This window comes from Hemibagrus wyckioides, linkage group LG11 (genome assembly GCF_019097595.1).
Source record: "Hemibagrus wyckioides isolate EC202008001 linkage group LG11, SWU_Hwy_1.0, whole genome shotgun sequence".
Lineage (NCBI taxonomy): Eukaryota > Metazoa > Chordata > Actinopteri > Siluriformes > Bagridae > Hemibagrus > Hemibagrus wyckioides.
The window spans coordinates 7,993,352-8,018,290 of record NC_080720.1 but is presented as its reverse complement, the minus strand read 5'-3'; the positions used below and the strand labels follow the sequence as shown (position 1 = coordinate 8,018,290).

Genomic DNA, 24,939 nt, shown 5'->3' with positions numbered 1-24,939 from the left:
AATATTTTGAGTATGTGAAGATCAGTATTTTTCCATCAGTAGATGTTGGATGTTTCTTCCTTAACAGTGTTAAATAATTTATGTTTGTAAAAAAATTGTTTATTTTATTAATACATCACTGCTTTATTGCAGCCAGTTTGCTGGCAAACCTGTATATTGTGATACATTAGTATCATAGAAATGCTTTCAAGTATCACACAATATTTTTGTTATATTGCCATTCCAGTACGGATGTCTTAGCTCAGTAGGCGCTCTCAGAGGAGGGGATGTGTGGGTGAGACTTAATGAGTCCATAAGTCACAGTGGACAGTGAGGCAGCGCCTTTGGCTGTCATGACTGTCTCTGAACTTTCCTTTTAATTAGCTCAGCGGTCAGCTTGGAGATGGAGCCACCAATTCCTGCTGGTGAGAATGACCTCTTTAGAGCTCTCCACCTTCTCTCACATCATAGGAAATGCTTGTTGTTTTTAAGAACATCATTTATTTGTTTAGTAGGTGGTTTGTTGGTCTTGTTAAATGGCATCTGATGTCAACATAAGAGCATTTCGAAAGAGTCCTGGATTCCTTTCCTTTTTTTTAACAGGTTGAATAATTTAAAGAGAATACCTAACCATGCTTCATCACTGTACATTGTAATTGATAAGTATATATTTTTTAATATGAATTACAAAAAAATACAGGATACTAAGCAGTCTAAGTATATCTCAACAATGCTTCTCTGGCAGTCCTGAGATTTAAACACTTGGCCTTCTAGTTGTTATCTCAGTTGGGCTGCCACTGTTCCAGCTGTGTGAATATACTGCATTACGTGTAGATTAGGACATACGTGCACTCTGACCTTCAGTATGCATTAAATAACCGTCCTTTGTCATGCAGTAGCTGATGACTTGCAGTTCAGTGTTTAAACATTTCCCCTGACATTCAATCGGGCAGAACAGGCATCTTGTTGAAACCCTGATCACTTTGACCTCCCCTGACCTGGCCAGATGACATGGTGGAAAAAGAGGATATAATATTTGATGTGCGTTTAATTTCTTTCTTTCACTATGAGTGAAAGCTTACACCCTGGAGAGAACTTGCTGTACAGAGTGCACTACAAACTGCACAGAACAGTCGATTAACCTTGATTTAGGTAGGCTGCAGTTCATCATAGCCATTGGCCTGATCACAACAAGAGTTAGAATTCACCTTGTGATCATGCTGAGTGCAGTGTAGTCTTAAAGCAGCGTTTTATTCCACTTTTGTGTCTCTCTTTACCTTATCTCACCCTCCAGGTCCTTTAGCATGTTCAAGAGGGCAGGCTGGGCTTGGGCTTATGGTCTCAAGATGGTACTGTCCCACTCCTACAGCTGCAAGAGACAGATTAAAGAAGGACAGATTGGGTGAAAAACTAAAGGCTCCATGTTTCTTCAGTCTGCGTGTTAACTTTGTTGCTATCCATTAATGTATTTAAGGCATTACTATTACCAGTCTGTGTGCAAAATGTTAAAAATATTTGGACATTTTAACAATACATGATGTAGTATAGTATTTCACTGAGCTAATACAGAGGCATGCAGTCATTTTAATATCTGAAAAATATTGTTGAACAAGATAGTGTTGGAAAAATGCATCAACCCAGACATCAATATATTTTAAGATCTAAACAGCTGTAAGTAACATGACGTTTGTTAGTGTTGTAAAAGGACCTATATCTGGGAAACGTCAGCATATTGTGACACAGTTCATTATACAGTATTATACAGTCCTTATTACTGTTTTGGGCTTTTTTGTGGTTTTCCCCCAAACTGTTGCCAGAAAGTTTGAAGCAATCAGTTGTATAGAATGTATTTGTCAAGTTGTCTTTGTCACATATACATTACTGCACAGTGAAATTCTTTCTTCGCGTATCGCATCCTTTGGGGTTGGGGTTAGAGCGCTGGAAGTGCCCCTGGAGCAGGGTGGGTTGGGGGCCCTGCTCAAGCTCGGCGGTGCTGGGGCTTGACCCCCGATCTTCCGGTCAATGATCCAGACCACTTGATCTACCACTGTCCCCTTGTCTCCTTCAACATTACAATTTACATTAACCAACAAAAGGTCTCAAAATGAACAAAAGGTCTCAAATGAAGTACCAGCATGGCAGTCACCTTGTGCATAAAGTGAGCTCCACTGAAACATGCTTTGCCAAGGTTGGTGTGGAATTACTGAATTTTTCAGCACAGAGCCCTGACCCTCAGTCCCACTGCACACTTTTGGGGTGAACTGAAACACTGACTGCACCCACAGGCCTCCTTTTACTGACCTCATTACTGCTGTTGTAGCTGAATGAGTGCAAATCCCCATAACCATGCTCCAAAATCTAGTTGAAAGTTTTCCAAGAAGTGTGGGAGTTATTGTAACCGTAACAGAGGAATGAGATGTTCAGCATGCACATATGGTTGTGATCATTGTGTGTCCACAAACTTTTGGCCATGTAGTCTATCAATGTTACATGATCCAGGCCTTTAGTAGTGCTGTTTGTTTTCCAAGTGAGCTTCTGTCTGTCAAACCTTCCCTGTTTCCTTATAGATGTTTATAGACTCTTTTCTTCACATGGCAGCCCCCATTGCTGAAATGCAAGTGATATGACCTCATCTTATTTCCGTTGTTTGACTAATACCCTAGCTATGCATAACAACCTGACTGTCTTCTATGCTCATCCATGTTTGGAGGACACTGGAATGGATTAGCCAAGAAAAACATTTTTAATCTATCTTGTACCAGTATTCTTAAACAGATCACACCAAACACTCCTGATAACATTCTGTGATGAAGAAATAATAGTATAAGTTACTTGAAAGTAATTTCACTGTATTTTTAGTTTGAGCCTCAAGTCACACAACTTGGACAAATGACTGTTTGGACTCAAACGTTTAACGGTTCTGGGGTTCAGCTCCAGTATTGGCCAGGTCTTGTTCCTCCCTGTAATGCATGATTGCGTAACACCCTCTGTTTGGATGCACTCCCATTGCTCATGATGCTGGGCGGATGGTGTTCTTATGAGAGTTCCTTCACAGTTCAGCAACACTGGTATGTTTTCTTTGGACACACACTTGTACACACATCGCTCTCATCATCGAACAGGAGACAATGCCGTGGCTCTCTCACAGGAGCAGATTGAAACAGCTGTCAGGAAGCAAGCAGTGAGTGCGAGATCTCCTACACACTGCTGCACTGGTTCCAGTCCATACACTTGCGCTTGTGTACATACACAGCCTAAAGCTGACTTAATATTGAAGCATTACATTATGACATGGTGTGTGGTGGTGTTCCTTTTATGCCACACACACTCTAATGTGTATGTTTATACGTGTGCAATATGTAGGTAGAAATGAGGCTCGCAGTGCTTTTTCTGGTATGCTGCCTGTGCCTTTGATCAGTTTTTGCCGATGAAGATACTCTTCTTATTTTAGAAGAAAATCCGATCGGTCTTTGTTGGCGTGTGCAGAATGTTTGGGTTTCATGCTAGCACTTGCCAACTTTTCTAAGCGTAAAAGACAATAAGGGACTTCCCAAATGGCAATAAAACCCAAGATCAAGATAGGACCCGGCTCCTTTTTGGATTTTGTAGACTTGATCTGAAGATTACTCACAGGTCCGTGATGCCTTTGATTTTAAAGACTTTTCCATTTCAACATATGCTGCGCGGTCATCGAACCGAGTGTATTGTACTGGACACATGACCGTTTAAAACAAATGAAACAGATGATTTATGCAGTGAGTCGTTTAATGAATGCTATGTTGATTCACACTTCTGATTCTTGTGTGTGGGGAAAAAAGAATCATCTCTTGTGATTCGTTTGCTCATTATCGGACAGATTTTGTTTCATTCACCGTAACGTAAATTTAGCTACAGCCTAGTGACTTTGTGTGACCCAACCTTTCTCACTGTGTGACCCACAAAGGGGCTTGCTATACATAATAGCTTTAAACAGGCTTCACCAGTCTATTTCTTTATGGAGGTTAATTGATTAAAAAAATGCATTGTGGTATCGTGAAAACTTCACTCTGAGGGAAGCCATAATGTTTTTCTCACGAGACCAAACCTCTGTCTGTTACAAAGCACTGTCACTGGAGACCCCTTCCAAAAATGCTCAGAAAACGTCACTGTATCAACAGTTACACATTGTTTTTTTTAATGGGCGTATTGTGTATTTGAACAAATGATATTCCTGGCATTTGCCTTGTGACTGGAACTACTGTCGAAGCTGCTCTTATGGAAAATTAATCAACATGTGATTGTGTTGCACTGTTGATTTCTCTATCACAACATGTAACCCTCATTGCAAAGCGGTATCATAAAAAACAGATTGCTTGGAGATAAAGCTTTGACTTTGACTTTCAGGACTTTCATTTGAGAGGTGTGGATATTGAACTCGGTGTTCCTTCTCATCTTTCACTGGAAAGGACATGTTAGCAAGGACAAATGTGTTTCAGGAGACACTTATATTTCTGACGATTAGAAATAAGATAAAACGCTTCCACCTCCTAGAATTGCCTCAATTCCTGTGTGAATATTTCATTACAGCTTTGCTCCGTTTATCTAGTAAACTACTTGTGTGTTAACTCAAGTCCAACACACCTGATCCTCAAACAAATTTTTTTTCACCCCCGTTTTGCCCTTGGACCAAACCTTGAGTTGACTCAGTGTCTGTGTCTATATGCCTACGCCCATGGGCGCGTGTGTGAAAGGTTTACCGAAGCACACTCTGCAGCACACTGCAGTTGATGATGCCGTGCCCAGTCGTATTTCTTTTAGGGAAATTAAACAGCAGTTCTGCGGCTATGAAAGCAAAGTCACGTTGGTTTATTATATTATCATATTATTACTTATTTGGCTAAGGCGTAGCTAATCTATGATGGTATTGGCTTTGTTACATTTCCAATAAGAGACTTTATGTCTGATATTACTGTTTATGTGAACCTAGCCCAGTAACAAGTGCAGTCATGTATACACATAGATGGAAAGTGTTTCATACATAGCACAAAGTGCCTGCAAGTCTTAGTGGTTGTAGATTTAAGAACAGGTTTACAACCCAAATAAGGAATGCCTGAAATAACACCTTAAACGCTGCAGGACAAGCTCTGATTTTTACCAACTGAAAGCATGCTGCATAATCTATAAGCAATTTAAGATGGTCATAGTCATAATGGAATAAAATTCAGCATACCAAGACATTTTGGACAGTTTCATACTCCTAACTTTTGGGGATGACCCCTTCCTGTTCCAACATGACTCAACAACACCAGTACATACAGCCAGGTCCATAAAAACATGGATAAGAGAGTTTGGTGTGGAGGAACTTGACTGGCCTTGACTTGACTGAGTCCTGACCTCAGCCTGATGGTCAACACCTTTTGGGATGAATTAGAGCAGAGACTGTGAGCCAGGTCTTCTTGTCCAACATCAGTGCCTGAACTCACAAATGCACTTCTAGAGAAATGGTCAAAAAATTCAATAAACACACTCCTAAACCTTGTGGAAAGCCTTCCCAGAAGAAGCTGTTATAGCTGCATACTCCATATCACATTCAAGTGCATGTAAAGGAGGATGTCCCAAACCTTTTGGCAAAATAGTGTATATCCATATATTTTACCATCTAATTGGTACATTAAAAGAAATCCTTTATTTTAGCCAATGTTTAAGCGGCTTTTATTTAAAATTCCATATTATTTGTATAGCATATAATTTGGCATTATGACAGCTGCTTTTACAGAAATCTGGATACAAGCCACAGGTGACATGAAACAACATGAAGGAGAAACCTTAAAGAGAAACTGGCCTCAAAATGAAACCCATCCTCGTCTGGGTGATGCCCCGTTTTAAGATTTTAAATCGAATCATTATTGAAGAAGAGTTACTGCACACAGTCCTGAGTGTGTAAATTATGTTCAGTAAATTGTAAATAAGACTACTGAGATGAGCATAGAACTATCTTTATGATTACAGCAGCAGTTTATAGGCGGTGTATGTTTACAGTATTCAGATAAGATTAACATCAAAACATCCTAGCGAACTAGGATGGATCTACAGATCTGCATATTTACCTAGAGAAAAGCGATCAATAAAAATGACTGACTAAACAAACATGTCTGTTCCATAGCTAAATTTAAGCCTCAGACAATCTCAGTCTTGAAAACTTGTTTGTTTTGACACCCCTTCTCTTTGTTAAAGGTGCAGATCTCGGGGTTTATGGCTGACTGGAGAGAGTAGTCTAGGATGTTTTTCTGTTATTTGTTTATCAGAATGTTTTTGTGAAGGCTTTCTGATACATAAGAAACAGCAATGAGTTGACTAATATTTGCCTCTAAAATGTTTGCAGTCCGTAGATTTAGTTCTATACATGGCTCCAAATTAGATTTTTTTTTTTTTTTTTTTTTTTTTTTATAGATGTAATCAGTTACGACCTAATAATGTTAAATGGTAACCTGCTCTGTAAAGTATACTTAAGGGGGCAAAGCTTTTATTATTATCAGTCACTGTCACCATGACCAAGAAGAAAGAACTTGGTCATGATCTTCGTACACGTATTGTCCATGCCCAGAGTGGAGGCAGAGGCTACAAGGCAATTTCAAAAGAACTGGATGTCCCTGTATCAACTGAGTATCATCAAGATGTTCAACACTGTGAAAAACCTGGATGGGCGTGGCAGGAAGCACAAATTATCGCTAGAAAAATCTGCCGTGATGCAAATAACAACCCCCATATCACCACCAAAGCTCTATTAGACTCCCTCAACCAAGCAGGGGAGATGGTATCAAGAGCCACTGTTTAACGAATTCTGCATCGAGGTGGTTTCCCTGGACATCGCCCCAGAAAGGCACCACTCCTTACCCAGAGACACCGGGATACACGCCTGGCCTTTGCGAGGGGTCACCTAGATAGAGATCCTAACTTCTGGTCATCCATCCTCTGGTCAGATGAGACTAAACTGGAGCTCTTTGGACATATGGATGTTGAAAATGTTTGGTGTAAGAAAGGAAAAGCCTTCAATCCTAAGAATACCATCCCAACGGTCAAGCATGGCAGTGGTCACATCATGCTATGGGAATGCTTCTCTGCCAGTGGTACAGGTAACCTTGTTAAGATAGAGATGGTATCATGAAAAAGGAGGGCTATGTCAAGATTCTTGAGGAAAACCTGGTGGTGTCAGCACACAAGCTCAACCTGGCAGAGAATTGGACCTACCAGCTGGATAATGACCCATATGGCGCGAGTGGTCAAGCAAATGATTCAGGGACAACAACATAAATGTTCTGGAGTGGCCAAGTCAGAGCCCTGACCTGAACCCAATTGAGAATTTGTGGAGAGAGTTGAAGATCCGGGTCAGGGCTAGGAAGCCTTCCAGTTTCCAACAACTGGAGGCTTGCAGGCCGTCATTAAGAGCAAAGGCTTTTCTATTGATTATTGAAACGTTGTAATATAAAGGGTATGAATAATTCTGAACGTGGTGATTTTTGAATATTTATCAATAAAAATCCATGAAATGCCATATTTCTTGAAATATCACATGCTATTTCTGCAGTTTTTTGTCACATCTTAAATATATGAAACTATTATAAAATTCATCACAGAAGACAACTTAAAAACACTATAAAAATACCAAGGGTATGAATAATTTTGAGCACAACTATGTCATTTACAGCAGTAACCACTTAAGATCTTACCCCTGAAACTGGACCGAGCAAGCCTTTTAGAGGAGGTGAGAAAATGTTTTTTACATTAGAACATCTGCTACAGCTGTTGAGATACAGCAGTTATCACTGTTCGAAGCAAAAGCAGGTCATGGTGGTTGTTTTTTTTTTTTGTTCTGGTGTATGGCTGGTGTTGAGCTTTTGCTGTACAGTGTGTGTGAGGAAAGAGAGCAAGGTAATAGTAGGTAGTGTGTATGGGGTGGGGTGTGTAATTGGTATGTGTGTAGGTGCAGGTTTCTGGGGGCTACTATTGGAACAGATGGAGGGGAGGTAGGTGGGAACACACCCATCATTCTGTCATGAGGAAAGTGGCCTGGGTGGAGTTCTTAAACACAGCTGCCTGGGTTATAAATTAAAACTTCTGGATACTTTTCATTAAGTTGCTTGTGTTGCATAGTTTTCTTAAAATATATACTTAGTGGTACGTAGTGTTACTATTATTACTGCCACTACTACTACCACCACCACAACTACCAATACTACTATTACTATCACTACCACCAATATTACTACTACTACTGCTACTACCTACCACCAATACTATTACTACTACTACCAACATCACCAGTACTGCTGCTAATACAACAATCACCATTAGTACTACTACTGCTGCTGCTCTCACTACTAGCACCACCAATACTACTGCTGCTATTTCTGGGCATTAATTAATGTCCTTATTGCTCTGTTAGGTTAATTAAATCTGTCATATTTGTTCTCTTCTAATGTAAAGTTGAATCCTGGCCAAATAATTCTAGTCTTTGTTAATAGGTCTGGGTGAATGGCTCAGCAGTGAGGGAAATCTGATGAATGAGTAGTGATGACTGGGAGGGAACAGCACTGCCATGCAAGAATGATGGGATGGGACTGCTGTGGAAAAACATCTGGCAAAGAGAAAAGCCACAATTTCGGAACATGAGCTGGCCATAAGAAGTCTTTACTGGATTGTCATTAAGCTTCTGGAAGACTGAGATGAGGCCATCTGTCAGATCTAGGTAGTAATTTTCTTATCCCAACTCGTAATTCCGCTAAAACCATGGTTTAGAAATCTCTCTTGGCCTGAGCTTGTACGGTAATAACACGCTTCTATAGGTGCTTTCACTTTCTTCTCTGGTGGCTTAGTACTGTGTGTAAACATTGTTCTTTTCATTTTACACTTGTCAATCACCACCATGTGCCAGTGATTTCTATGATTTGTTTACTTTTGAGCCCTGAGGCTGGACCTTTTCTGATGGGCAGTTTATGGCTCTCACAATTAGTTGAAATATCTGATGAAGTTCTTTTTATCATTTTTTATTTAGTGCACGATGAATGCTTTTTCTAGTCAGTGGTCATCATTTCTAAGTTCATGTTTTTTTTCCAAGGAGGATTGTTTAGCTCAGTGCTTGTTTACATAGAGAAAATTTCAGTTATATACATGTGATCTGCCCGAGCCCAAGCTGCAAGACACACCCAGACTTTCCCCTCAATGAAACTGTAATGGGGAAATAAGCTAAGGGCATTCATCCAAAGAAAATCAATTTGTGAATTCTGAGTATTATTTTACCAACCAGTTCCGGGGTTGCATAAATTTTTCAGTAACTATTATAGCTGTTAAACTGAAACGTAGTGAAATGCCAGTCTGTCTGGTTAAAGGTGATGATAAGCTATGAAAACCACCTGTGGAACATTTGCATGGAGTTGTTTCTGAGAGCGAGGGGACTTTTCAGAACTGACGGAAGAAGGAGTCTAATATTTAAAGCATGTGTAAGCTTTGGGTTTGTTTGTATTATAGCTCAGTCGTGGAAACGCTCTTGGACAACCCTTGTATGCTAGGGTTTTAAGGCTGCAGTGTGTCAGACATGCCGGCCATCCAGATGTTCTGGAGTCTTCCGACTCCACCGAGAGGATGTAACTGGTCGTAGAGATGTGCCTGCTTTTCATTTCCCACTCCCTGCGTTAAAAGAACGTGGCATTTCACTGGCCCCATAAACCACATTGCAAAGCCAGCGTTGTTAGTGAGCCCAGAACATTTTTACCACTCAACTTGAAGTATGAATATTGTCTTGACTGGTGTTGTGATTCTTTTTAATGGTCTGCTTCAAGAAAAGTCATCTTGTTTGTCCTTCTGTAACCAAAGCAGTACATTTGTTGAAATCATAACGACATTCTGTCATCCCCGGAGACTATTAAATAAGAGATGGACATGATGCAGGTCTGACTTGGGATGATCACAGGATCATAAGGGAAGGGGAAAGTGTTTTACGAATCCGGTCCCTGTTTAACATCTGTGTTGTAAATCGCAAGCCTTCAAACGCAGGCCCTAGAGCACCGCTGTAGCTCCCCCGTGTGCAGAAGCCTGAAAATCTAAAGCAAATACGCAGGAATGTTGAAAATAAGTATCTTTGTTTTATTTGATAATGGTTCAAATGAGTCATGCTAAGGTTTATTGCACTCACGGGTTAACAAATAGTAAATTTATTTGCTATCCCACTGGATAGATAAAAGCTTCTATGTGCTGCCCTGTCCCAGGAAACCTATTTGATTAGACTTAAAGGTGTAAGCTAATGTAGTGTAGAAATGTATAGCAGGGTAGTCTACTACTTAAGTGCATTGCTGTAGACTAAGACGGGTTACTACAAATGGCCCATTGTGTTTGCATCCTTGACTGAATCATTGGCCAGAGTTTCAGCTTTTATGTTCTCTCTTCACATCACATGTAAAAGATATTATTCGAGGCTGGCTAGCATGGTTATTTTCTCTTGAGATGTTTAACCATGAGTGTTCTGCTAGCAGGAGACTTATATGACCACTTTGCACCAAACTTGGGTTCCGAATTCTGCATGTTCCTGATACTGAGGAGTTCTTCTATCCGCCGTTTACGCTTTTTAATCCTCCTAGATAAAATGGTTTCGGTGGATGTGTGTAGAGCAGCGGGCCCGGGACACTCGACAACTTTTTAAATATACTCTATATGGCCAAAAGTTTGCGGACACTTGATTTTAACACTTGCACTTGTTGAACATCCCATTCCAGATTTAATTCCTATTTGCTCCACTCTTCTGGGAAGGCTTTCCACTAGAATTTAGGGCATGGCTGTGGGAATTTGTGATCCTTCAGCTGTAAGAGCATTAGTGAGGTCAGACACGACAGACATGTTGGGTGAGATCTGGTGTTCAACTGGCATTCTGGTTCATCCCTGCGGTGTTGAATGAGGGTTGAAGTCCTGGCTTTGTAGAAGGACACTTGAGTTGTTCCACCCCAACCTTGGTGAACCCAACCTTGGTGAACTCCTGAATGTCTTCAGGAGCTTATGATTATGCACAGGGTGTACCCAGGTTACTGAGTTAATTGGAAGACCAAAAAGGAATCACCATGTCCAACAATATGAGCAGGTGGGCACAGAGGATGAAAACCGATCCTTGCAGACTGTATTACTCAGTGGCCGGTATTCAGCTGCGTAGACTAATTAACATGTACCTTATAACAAAAGCCCTGAAATCCTGGACTGAAAGAAAACGTGGCGTTATTCTTTTGTTTCTAGGATGTTTTCACGACAGTCGTGAACACAGTTTCATGGTCTGATGGCGTGTTTTGGTTTCTGCACCTTCTTTAAACAAATGACTTCCCACTGAGAATGTGTGAAGAAAATATGTACTGTTCCACAAAACTTGACGTCTGTTACAGCCGTCTCTGGTTTTGTCTTTCCTCACCGCTTTTATTCTATGTTGCGGTGTGTTTTTGTTATGGCTTATTTTCATCAGTGGTATTTGTCACCGTTCACTAAAGACAAATGAGTCTAGAGTATTTTACATGTGTGGAAGCAGATGTGAATGTTAAATAAGCAGCAGTGTTCATATAGATTCTTGTATAGATCAACTAAAGTGTTTGTATATTTAAAACGGAGCACTTAAAATCACCAGCATCAAAAAAATTTTTTTATTTCCACATTCAAATGTAGTCAAAATCCTTTCTTACATCAGATAAAGTCTGCCTGACAGTCCCACTGTTGCTTCAGTCATAACAAGATTAATGTTGGGAACAAGTGGCCTGTCATTCTGGCATGTATTTTCCTGCCCATGTACTGAACTTTGGCAGCACATGTGAAATAAAAGTCTGAATCATGCAGTGTGATTTATGAAGGAGTTTTGTTCATTGTGTGGTGATTGTGCTAAAAATGTAATGAAAACAACACAGACATTTTCTGTATTTAAGAATAAATTTTGCGTTTCTCATATATTAGACAACTGAAACAGGTTCATCGAGTAATCCTGATTCTGTGAATATGCAAGAGTAAAATACTCACTCTTTTTTCCTGGTACACTTAAGATATATGGATTCTGTGTTTTTGCAGCAGTAGCTTGTGCGTTATTGTTTTCCCTGAATCATGGTTTGCCTGGAGGAAAAACCGAGTGACAGAAAATGCCCTGCTATGGTTGAGTGCCCCTATCGGTTTTCCACCAAACCATTAAGTTCACCTTTGACAAGATTGTGCAAGTGTATGCTAAGTACAGCCGCTCCCTCGTTCTGTCCATGACTAAGCGTGCTGTGTATCAGCTTCTTTTAGTTAAATGAGTCAAGATGAAGAATAATAATAATAATGTCAAAACATACTTTTATATACACCGATCAGGCATAACATTACCGTCGCACTAAATTGGCCGCCAGTAATAACATTATGATCACTGACAGGTGAAGTGAATAAGACTGATTATTTCCTCATCATGGCACCTGTTAGTGGGTGGGATATATTAGGCAGCAAGTCAACATTTTGTCCTCAAAGTTGATGTGTTAGAAGCAGGAAAAATGGGCAAGAGTAAGGATTTGAGCGAGTTTGATGAAGGGCCAAATTGTGATGGCTAGACCACTGGATCAGAGCATCTCCAAAACTGCAGCTCTTGTGGGGTGTTCCCGGTCTGCAGTGGTCAGTATCTATCAAAAGTGGTCCAAGGAAAGAACACTGGTGAACTGGTGACAGGGTCATGGGCGGCCAAGGCTCATTGATGCACGTGGGGAGCGAAGGCTGGTCCGTGTGATCCGATCCAACAGACGAGCTACTGTTGCTCACATTGCTGAAGTAGTTTATGCTGGTTCTGATAGAAAGGTGTCAGAATACACAGTGCATGACGGGTCAGGGCTGTTTTGGCAGCAAAAGGGGGAGCAACACAATATTAGGCAGGTGGTCATAATGTTATGCCTGATCACTGTGTGTGCGTATGTATAGCATGCTTTCACTGCAGCGGTCAGAATCATTTTACTTCATAATAAATCAATAATCAATACATGCTCTCAGTGCAGCTTTACTGTTTTGTTAAATAACTTTAGGTATTATTGTAATGTTTCCAATCTCTCTCTCTCTCTCTCCATGTAGAAGGAGGTGGTGGTGCAGCCTACCCTGCTGTTTCGAAAGCTGAGTAACCCTGACTTATCCACTGCTGCAGGAAAGACCAAACTCCAGCGACAACTCAGCCAAGATGAGAGTCGAGCCCGCCGCAGTAGCATGGCTGCTGGCCTAACTGGTAAGAGACACACACACACACTTTCTCCTCGAACACACTCAGATCTAGCCTTAAGACCTAGTTAAGACACAATCATCATCCCTTTGCATACTGAATAGTTCTCCTATGAACGAGGCATATGACTGACCTAAGACATTCACTTTGCCTGACCTGTTTATACAACAGACATAAACACACATTTAAGAGTTATTTACTTTCTCTAAATAGTTTACTGCACCAATAAGTTCACTCAAAATACATCAGATTCTGGGACATAATTTTACATCCCACACCCAAAAAAACCCTTTCAGCCCAGAACGGGTCAAAACTGGCCTCGCCATTACAAATGTAATAACAATGATAAGGCATTAACTTAGAAACATACAAAAGCTATATTGTGGCTTATACATAGATATTATAGATACTGTGGATTAGTGTGGATTAGTACTGTGGATATTAATCATATAGACCATATACATACAGATGTTGACCACCCTTTTGCTGTGTGTGTTTTAGGGAAGCAGCTCCTGCCTCTGTCCAGCAGCATGCACAGCGGTGTGAGTCAGCTGGCCTGGCAACAGCAGGCAGGAGAACCAAACAACCTCATCCGCATGAGGAACCAGACACTGGGTCAGTCTGCTCCGTCTCTATCCGCAGGACTGGTGAGTGTGTTCTCACACACAGATGCACTCTCACTGAAGCTGATTAGTCACATATACTGTAGTATTTAGCTTACAAATTTTTGCAGAGAGATGACTGAAAAGCAGTTAGATGACGTTAGTAGTTAATGAGACTGGCTTGAAAATGTTTTATGGCATGGTGTTTTCAGCATGGTTATTGTAGATGGATAAGGTTCCAGAAATTTAAGGAGATTTGTCATGGCCCTCGTCATACCAGTCGGTCAATTTCTACATGTGCATGTCTGGACCTTCTATAAAATGCCTAGTAGAAATCAACCCAATGTATTATACATTATATCCAAACCAAACCAACATTCAAGATTCTATTATATATTGTTGAAAAAGAGGGTTTTTTTTGCAGAAAACAAAATGAGACCAAATATTAAGGCTTAATCTATCTAATATATGCAGAACTAATGCTTCTGGAGTTTTAAACAAACTACTGAATTCCAATACGTTCACTGCATTTACATTACATTTACATTTATGGCATTCGGCAGACACTCTTATCCAGAGTGACGTACAAAAGTGTTGTGAAGTCTCCATCAATGCTGGTTCACTAGGACACACACTACATCAGTCTAAAAACTCTTTTGGAAAGTGATTTATACAGATTTCAATCATAATTGCTACTGCGTCCTATTGTGTACAAAATGAATCTCATCCAGTGTTGAGTCCTCAGCATTATGGCATGTGTAGATGTCATTCATCTGGCTTCCATGAACAACGTGATGAAATTGTGGAATAAATGGATGTTGTGTGGAGGCTTGGACACGGCAGCCGGACAAACTCAACGGACAAACACGATACATGACGAAGCCTTCATGTATTTGGAGCATTCGTAGACGGTGGCCAATTCAAACCACAGAAAGCTCGTGAGGATGGTACATTTTTGCTCAACCTTAGCAGGCCTTTACGTGCTGTTTAAACTGATCTCTAGTTTAAATGATCTTGTTAAGATGCATGCAGTTTGCCTATCTGTAAGGATTTGTAAAATATAATTCAAAAATCTTCTGGATCTTACGTTTTTCTGCTCAAACACATGTGATCAGCTTTTGGAGACCCTGAAAATGAGCAGATGCAGGTGCACTGAATCAGAAGCCTGATGCTGCAACTTGCTATGTCTTGCAACCTTGCAGAAATGCGTTTAAAGAAAATGTGACGCGTGTGTGTGTGTGTGTGTGGCCTACTAAGGAGTGAAATGTGTTGTTGCAGTAGAGTATGATGCAGCATGACACACAGAGCTCAACTTCTACACCTGCTGGCTAGTTCTGGTACTGCATGAGCACGCACTGCAAATAAGTCTTTCTGTTACTCATCAGTATTTTTATATTTGACATTTGTCAGACGCTCTTATCACTCTTACCATTACACTTTCATCTGAAATGAATTATTTCAGAGACCTGGGATTTTCTGTGAAGCCTCCTGGCCATCCAGCAGCAGGATCCAGTGCTCTCATTGCCGTGGCCCGGTTCGATTCCCGGGGCAGGGCGCTAACCCAGCCACTGAAGAGTTAAAACTCGGATTAAAATAGGAGGGTTGCATTAGGAAGGGCATCTGGCATAAAAACCTGTGCCAAATCAAAACATGCAGACCAAATGATCCACTGTGGCGATCCCAAACAGGGAGCAGCCGAAAGAACCACAACAGCAACAAGGGATTTTCTGTGAAATATTGATAGTGATGCACCACATACTGTGTCGCTGTTATAAGTACAGTAATGCAGTGCATCAGGTTGCCAAAGCTAATGAATCTTTAGCTTGGTACCTTGTGATGTCTCATGAGCAGTAACGGCTTGTATATCTCAGAGTTAAATGAAGTAGAATTAAAATGCCTTACAGCTTTTCTGCTTCTTTGCTTATTTATTTTACTTTCTTTGTCAACTTTCTTATTTGTTTGTTTGTTTTTGGCTGAACATGTAGGGCTAAACAGTGCATTAAGAAAGTATTAAGCTCTCATGCATTATAGTTGTTAAATAAGATAAATATTGCTTTATGGTAATGGTGTTTGAGGTACAGAAATATGTATTAATTCAATTCATTTTTATTTGTGTAGACCTTTTAGCAATATCAATAGCAATATGACAAACAGCTGTACGGGAATGCAGATGCAGGTTCTCAGTGTATTTGAAATATATATTAGTGATAAGAAATAATAGAAGTTATAGAAATGTAAATGATCTGTAGGTGAATGAGATGAGTGGGTTTAATGTCAATTTATTACACAAGTGTATTTACCTTAATGAACTCCAAATCATACCCACAATAAAGACGACACTAAACGGATGTGGGCGAGTCTTAAAATCTTAAAATTGTGCCTTAAATTTTTGCATCAATTCAACTAGAAGGAGGATTCAGTATCCAGTGCAGAGGTAAAATATTAACTGAATATTAAGGATTTCATTTTGTCTATGCAATCGATTCAGTTTGCTTCCAGCATCAGTAGGTGGCACTGTTGTTTACTTTGTGACTCAGTGGATGAACACTGCTGAAGAGATTCAGAAGCTTTATAATGCAGTAATTCACCCTCACTGCAGAGTGTGTGTGTAATAACACACAAACACTTCAGCAAGCAGTCTTAAACAGTGTATTTGCTGATTGCAGATGAGATCACATACATAAACGAACTGATGTTTGTGACATTGTTGACTTTATTTCTTTCTCTGTGTGTATCAAGGGCAAAGAACAGGCCGCTGAATCCTTTGCTCGCTAATTATCGGGCTTTGTGGTGAACGTCAGCTTTAGATTTCAGATTGAGTCGAATCTTTCTGAAATTATAACGAAATGCATAATGCAGGCGTAAAAACCGGGCGCTGAATCCAGTCAGACTGCAAGCCTGAACTAACACTAAATGTTTTATTCAAATTTAGAGCTAATTTTTTTTCATGAAATACATGGCTAATGAGAGCCTTTTGGCTTTACTGGTCCTTAAGCAGCCTTTTTATTGTATTTCATTTCAAGATCAAATGTTTCTGTAGAAATTGATCCTAACTGGTACATTTGATGCGGAACGAAGCATTATGCGTTGTGAAACTTTCTATAACTTTGATGTACACTTGATTTAAAATGCATTATGGGTAATAATGTTCACTCTCCAGAGAATACGTTTTTGTCCGCTGAGGATTTTGAAAACGCTAAGCAGGTATAATTTTCACGGGACAGGATCTAAAATGAGAACAGATTGTTCCCGAGGGAAATTGTTATATTAAAAATGTTTTCTGTGCCATTTCAAGAAAGTTAAGACGAACCCTAATGTTTCTCAAGCAGGCCTTCATTTCCTCACCTCACTACCAGAAATGCATTAGATGTTATAATGATTTTTCGAGAAGGGGTGATGGCAAGAAAAATCTTGTATAAAAGTATTTCTCACACTAGCAAAGGACTGCGGAGTAAAAAATATTAAAAATAAATAGTCACGTTTTTGGTTAAATGCAGTGTTTGGGTTTTATTTATATGCTAAGCAGAGTAGGCTCTCATATGAAGAACGATATTCTTTTATTTTAAGTTGTTTTAAACTAAAGAGTGGGTGTGGAACGCTGAACCAGGGTCATAAAAATATTGTGTCTGTTCACGAATCAAAATGAAAAACAAATTTGGTTTCTAATCTCTGTAACAAAATGTCAGCACTGCTGTGGAGAACACTTTATGGCATAAAAGGAGAGAACAGCTAGCTGTAAAAAAAAAAAAAAAAAAAAAAAATTAGTTCACAATAAATCAGATCTGAAACAAAACCCAAATTAACCACAAGCTCAAGGCCATCATGGTGATTAAATACAACCCTGACACTTGTGATCAAGTGTCTGGGTGCAATGAGCATCGTGAGACAGAACAATGTGAGAGAACAAGGAAAAACCTTTTCAGCCACAATTTGTATTCTCGTTGCAACTGAAAATGTTAAAAGTATAAGTATACAATATGGTAAAATATTTATGCAGTATGTATTTAGAAACCGAATCATTTATTCTCCACAGACATTTGCACAATATGCAATACTCACAGCATACACAGACCAGGCATAACATTATGACCACCTACCTAATATTGTGTTGGTCCGCCTTTTGCTGCCAAAACAGCCCTGACCCATCATACACTGTGTATTCTGACACCTTTCTATCAGAACCAGCATTAACTTCTTCAGCAGTTTGAGCAACAGTAGCTCGTCTGTTGGATCGGATCACACGGGCCAGCCTTCTTTCCCCACGTGCATCAGTGAGCCTTGGCCGCCCACGACCCTGTTTCCGGTTCACCACTGTTCCTTCTTTGGACCACTTTTGATAGATACTGACCACTGCAGAGCGGGAACACCCCACAAGAGCTGCAGTTTTGGAGATGCTCTGATCCAGTCGTCTAGCCATCACAATTTGGCCCTTCATCAAACTCCCTCAAATCCTTACGCTTGTCCATTTTTCCTGCTTCTAACACATCAACTTTGAGGACAAAATGTTCACTTGCTGTCTAATATATTCCACCCACTAACAGGTGCCATGATGAGATCATCATCAGTGTTATTCACTTCTTCTGGCACTGCTCATAATGTTATGGCTGACAGTGTACATGACATACAATCAATAAACATAAAACAATTTACGGTAAGCATTAAGGTGTTAAGTAAGTCATAAATATCAGTCCAGGTGAAGGTCAGACAGGTTACAGAGGTGGGATGTGGGTAGAGTCAGTTCGTCCGTATCCTAACAACTCTCAAGCTCGGTCTCTGCTGAGAGAGGAACCCGCTGGAGGAGAGAATGGCCTGGGGTAAGAGGAGGAGTGTGTGGTGATTTTCTCCAAACTGTAGCCCTCACTTTAGTTAAGTACAGGTCTGTGAATGTCCTCATTTACTGTGCTTGGGTTTGTTTCATTCCATCTCTCATTGCAGAAGGAAGTGTGTCTGTCTGTTCTACAGCCCTTTGTTCAATAAAACACAAGACATTGCTTTGTGTATCATCATATTTGTATATTTTGGCAAGAAGACAGCAGTCATTTTTGCATTTTAGTTTAAAACATGGTGGTAAAACTGCTGAGTAAATATTTTCTACTTAATATTCTACTTCAGTTCAAGAGAATAAGTTAGTAATCTTATTATACTGCTCCCTTCCTTTTCCTCAGTAATTCTGACTTTACTTTTTCTGAGACTTTTTCTTCCTCTTAGTAGTAGTAGTAGTAGTAGTAGTAGTAGTAGTGGTGGTGGTAGTATTTTTTAGTGGTCAGTTCTAATCTCCAGATCCTAAGGGCATCCTGATCTCCTGCAGCGGAGCTTTAATGTCTGAGAATAGTGGCTGGGGCATACACACGGGCACCACACAGGATGGGCAGATGGTGTTTACTGTGCAGCCCCTGCCATGCAGCCTCAAGTGTGTGCACAAGGATTATATTTTTGTGCAACTACCATACTGCTTAACCGTGAAGCTTGGGTGGTGTAGAATGCTTAATAAACAGCGTCCGCTTGTGTGCACAACTGAAACGATATTTTGTTTTCTGGTCCCTTCAAAGCACCTGTGCCCATATGTGCCACGTGGGAGACCAACAGAATACACAGAGGATTGTTTAAAGTGCGCCATGGAGTCTTCAATTTGCACGTGCCCCAACACCGATACTATATTCTCCAATTTATTTTGGCTTCCAGTGAAACGTGCCGCTCATTTTTGGCCTGTAGAGACCACACTGTATTAAAGGGGAAATTCTCTGAGGAGTCTTCTGCCTCAGGCTCATCCCAATTTATGCATGATATTCATGCAGACAGAGAAAGAGAGAGAGCGAGAGAGAGAAATCCAAATATTACTACTTGAATGATCCTTTAAAATTCATTTGAAAAGGGATGATGAATTGAGAGAGAATGCTTGTGTCATTAACATTTTGAAATTTGCATCTGATTTGCATGTGTGTGTGTGTGTGTGTGTGTGTGTGTGTGGTAGTGTTGCTGTGACGGAACGTGAATAAGAAGATGCGTTTCTTTTCATCGTCTCGTGCCTGACATTTTCCATTTGCACTTCTTTACCTTGTGAATAAATTTCATAAGGAAGTTAGGTGTGTGAAGCGTCGTCATTAAAACCTGAAATGCTTGACGCGAAGATAACTTTTTTTGCTCATTTGTGCAAAATAAACCGTTTTATAATTGACCTCATTTGTCAAGACTGCCATACGCAGACAGTTCTTCTTTTGACGTTTAAGTCAATTTGACTAGAAACTCTGTGTCGAACCCAACTGCTTTATGCATCTATTAAGAAATTGCTCAGAGTATACTAAAGGGATTTGGGACGGAGATTTAAAAAATCCTTTTTTTAGCTGCTTTCTAGCCCTAGCTTTATTTTTTAAACTTTTTTTTTTATTAAACCTGGATTTATCGAGAGCAGAATCGAAACACTGAGACTCATTTCCATTATCAGTAGCATTTTTGACAGAACATACAGGGAGAGGACTTTTCTAAGAGTCTTCAAAGAGCAAGTCTTTTCAAGGACACCATCTCTTCTGTTTTCACTTTGTTTGGAAATATCCATTATGAATAATTCATCTGTAAGACTTCTCTGTTTTGCCGATATCTTGTCAGAGTAGGTTATGTTAAAATCTGTTCATCTTTGGTGCCAATTCCATTTCTTGCCAAATTCCTGTTTTGTTTTGTTTTTTTGTAAAGATGCTTTTTATACCCTTTTCTTTTAGTATCTAATGTTCTTCTCCATTAGCCTCTAATAGAATCAGTCCTATGGCTGAGCCACTGCAGCTCCTTCCTGTGAAATTTCAGAAGGCTCCATGGTTCTACTATAAATTGTTTTTTTTTCCTTGTTAAAGAACCATTAACCCACTTGAAGAATCATGTCTCATTCTCTGTACTACAAGGCTTAAACATCCAGCACAAAAAAAGCTTCCACAGATAGATAGAGTTCTTTAAGAAGGGCAAGGTAGGTACACTTATCTTAAAATTTCATATTGCGTTAGCAGAAATGGTGTTCGGACTTTCCGGGAATTCGCACTGGATGAGGGAAAGATCTCTCGGCTGTGAGAGGAGGTGCTTGTTTGATGCTAAGATGGAATGAAAGATGATGGGATGTTTCTAAAGAATGTCTCCAAGCCGTGCACGTCATTATTATAAAAGCCATGTCGAGCAACTATTTGACTAAACAAATTTCTTTATCAGGTATGAGACCCTAGCCAAACATATTGACAAATGCGGTTTAATTTGTATAATATGCTTTTGCGATCTTTGAACAAAAGTACACTTATATTGCCAAAAATATTGGGACACCCCTCCAAATCATTGAATTCAGGGGTTGGCCTCGGCCCCTTAGTTCCGGTGAAAGGAACTCTTAATGCTTCAGCATACCAAGACTTTTTGGTCAATTTCATGCTCCCAACTTTGTTGGAACAGTTTAGGGATGGCCCCTTTCTGTTCCAACATGACTGCACAAAGCAAGGTCCATAAAGACATGGATGAGAAAGTTTGGTGTGGAGGAACTTGAGTCCTGACCTCGACCTGATAGAACACCTTTGGGATGAATTAAGAGTGGAGACTAGCAATATAGTGTATAATGTGAATCCCTGATCATCAAACTTGTTTCTCGCAACAATTTTTAGAAGCACACAATTCTCTAGATTTATAGAATGTCTTTGTATGTTGCAGTATTACAGTGTCTTTTTACTGGAACTAAGACCAAACAAATATAGCGAGCTTCATAACGACACGGTTTGCCGAAGTTGGCATGGAAGAGCCTGCAGAGAACCTTGACCTTAATCCCAATGAACACCTTTGTTTTGTGAGACACAAAATCCCAATGAACACCTTGGCTTGCTAAATGAGCACGAATCCCCATAGCCACACCCCCAAATTCTAGTGAAAAGCCTTTCAAGACTAGTAGAAATTTTTTTTTAATAGGCAAAGGGGCAATAAATCTGGAATGGGATGTTCAGTGACCAGGAGTCCACATACTTTTGGCCTTATAGTGCAGGATCTCAAACTACCATTATGCTTCGAAGATGAGTCGAAGATGCTGGGAGTCGATTCAGCAAAATCACTACAGATTACCTGTGAAATATTGTGACTACATTAGATTGAGATTTTGAGAAAAGACTGAGTGTCTGATAAATGTCAGTAGTCAGGACTAGTTGTTCAACTAGTTATGAGTTCTGTAGTTCTATGAATTTATGTAGATACTTGACAAATAGTTTTAAATACATGATTTTGGTATTTGTTTACATTATATTATATTTATATTAATAATGACCAAGTAGTAATATAATTGTTAATTGCAGATTTATTGTCTGGAGATGTCACATCTTAGACCGGGTCTAAAAAGCCTCATATTCCTTTTCACAATAAGGATATTTTGGATCTATAGAGTATGTGATGGCCGAGTCTTCTGAGTGTTTATGGAGTGCTGAATGAGCACATTGCATATTGTTTTATATTCGATTCTCTCCTGTCTGGAGTCGAGTACACGCATCACGTTCCTCTCTCTCTCTCTCAGACTGTGTTCCTCACACTAGAGGGGAGATGCACGGCTTGATCACAGTCGAATTTTAAAGCAGTCAGAATAAAAAACAGGAAGGCAGCATGCTCTCCACAACTGGTTGTTTGTCATTGTGCTTTGTTTTTCATCCTCCTGTCACTGATCTTTTGCCTTCTTCAATTTTTCTCTTTACATTTCCAGTCTGAATCTTTTAATTTTTCATTTTTTTCCGTTTCTCATAGCTGTGACCTTTTAAAGATTGACATGCTTGCAGGATTCAGAGTTTAATTGCCTAATGTCCGAGTCCATTCCTCAGTTGTAATTCTGCATTTTTTTTTTTTATTTCTACCAGCCGGCCCTGTTTCTCCCTTGAGTTTTTTATTTTTTTTCTCCCTTCCCTGTGGTGAAGTCCTGCTTGTTTCGGTCCGCACAGCAATTAAGATGCACATGAAAAATTAAAAGCTCGACATGAGTGCACAGTTTGACTGTGGATATGAATAACAAAAAACGGCATTGCTTACCACTTCTGGTGGATAATTTTCCAGGAATAATTGACGGACCCCTTTCTGAGTATTTTTTATCATTTTTTTTGTTCCATAAAACCATGTTAAATAACACTGAAGGCTTAAACGACCGTGAGACTCTCTTTTTTGTTCTCTTTTATTATTAAGTTAGTAAAATATGTAGTTGCCCTTCTAATTGACCCTAACAGATGCCTATAGAGCTGGAATTTGACCTGCTTTATCTACTTGATTCATGTATAGGCCTTGATCAAGGTTGATTTATCTGTAATGACGGTTCTCATTTAGCCGAACTCCCCCGTGGAGCTACTGTAGCAAGTTTACAAAAACCCTGTGAAATCAGTGAAATGAGTTGTGTTCACTGTACAGTGCATGAATGCAGTCATGACACATCCATGTGTCCTTTACATGGACATAGAAAATAGATTATAGATTTTTTTCTATTATTATGTGGTAATACAATATATACACCGATCAGGCATAACATTATGAGCACTGACAAGAGAATAAGACTGATGATCTCCTCATCATGGCACCTGTTAGTGGGTGGGATATATTAGGCAGCAAGTGAACATTTTGTCCTCAAAGTTGATGTGTTAGAAGCAGGAAAAATGGACAAGCGTAAGGATTTGAGGGAGTTTGCTGAAGGGCCAAATTGTGATGGCTAGACCACTGGATCAGAGCATCTCCAAAACTGCAGCTCTTGTGGGGTGTTCCCGGTCTGCAGTGGTCAGTATCTATCAAAAATGTTCCAAGGAAGGAACAGTGGAGAACGAATAACAGGGTCATGGGTGGCCAAGGCTCATTGATGCACGTGGGGAGCGAAGGCTGGTCTGTGTGATCTGATCTAACAGACGAGCTACTGTTGCTCAAATTGCTGAAGAAGTTAATGATACAAAGGTGTCAGAATACACAGTGCATGACGGGTCAGGGCTGTTTTAGGCACAGTGTATGTATACAATAATGGCAAATTTAAAATATAAACGTTACAGCATTGTCAGTCTCACGTAACCGGACCCTCAGACTGACAGCAGAAGGTCTGCACTCTAAAGCAGCTTTTATTGGCCCAAGAGGGCGTCTGAGTGACATGTAAAGCAACCAATCCCAGTCTGATTTCTTTTGCATCATATTTACGGGTGTGACCGATGTAAGCATAGATCATTCAATCTGTACTGTGAACATGACATCATTTGAAGAAATGTTTATCCGATCCTCATAAGTGCTCACTGCCCAGTTATGAACACGACGGCTTCCTTCTACCATGAGGGAAATAGAGAATCACAACGGCTGTGTTTCCAGGCAGACCGTTAAAACACAACACACACGTCTCCCGGATATCCCGCAGAATCCAACCAATCAGATGATGACTTTAAAACTTCAGAAGTTTTTTTTTTTTATGTGTGTGTGCCATATGCATCAGACATTCAGCCAACAGTTCGTGGGTGTGACATCTGTGGCAGAGACGACGTCATTCTTAGCTTGTACTGAATCTCACATCGTAATTAGGAACTAGGTCAGTGGGGGGCGAAGAAGCTTCGCATTTGCTGTTTTGAACTCTCCTCTGTAAAGACACACTAATCACTTTCTTACACAGTAACAGGGATGTTAATTTTCGATGTTGAAAATTAGGAAGTAAGGCTTGCTGGGGGGAAAGAAATTGGAATATGTGAAAACTAGCTAAATTCTGCCTTTCTTTATCGGCTCATTTCATCATAGTAGCTAGCAGCTAATCATTTACTCGGAGGCAAATTTTTAATGCAACACCACTAGTAACCAAAAGAGCATGAAGGTTGTGAAATTAATTTGTCCTAATTCCAAACTCCTTTGTGTATTAGTTTTAATAGGGCAAGTTTTTTCTTTTCTTTTCTTCTCTTTATTAAAAGCTCTGAAACGAAATTGTCCATCTATAGCTGAGTATCGGTGGAGGTAATTATTATAGAGGTAATTTGTTTGGGGTTATACAGTAAACTAGATCGCCATAAGGTGTACAGGCACTAAGGTTTCAAGACTGGAAGGTTGTAAGGTCAGAAACTGCCAAATGAATAAATGTCAATGTTCATAACTGAGTTTTGTGTAGCTTTATTGTGCACTTAATACTTTGTGTATATAAATAACATA

At 39.9% G+C, this 24,939-nt stretch overlaps 1 protein-coding gene across 2 annotated transcripts in view; it reads left to right on the top strand.

Moving 5' to 3' along the window:
- mast2 (microtubule associated serine/threonine kinase 2) overlaps window positions 1–24,939 on the top strand; it is a 124,920-nt gene that overhangs the window by 13,494 nt on the left and 86,487 nt on the right. The window contains exons 1-3 of one of the 2 annotated variants that reach the window (XM_058402408.1): window positions 8,684–8,704; window positions 13,060–13,207; window positions 13,703–13,848. In XM_058402408.1, coding sequence (XP_058258391.1) covers window positions 13,189–13,207; window positions 13,703–13,848 — 165 coding nt within the window. In that variant the 5' untranslated portion in view covers window positions 8,684–8,704; window positions 13,060–13,188. Of the gene's footprint in view, window positions 1–8,683; window positions 8,705–13,059; window positions 13,208–13,702; window positions 13,849–24,939 lie in introns of those variants that run through there. The other variant, XM_058402407.1, reaches the window with a different exon arrangement.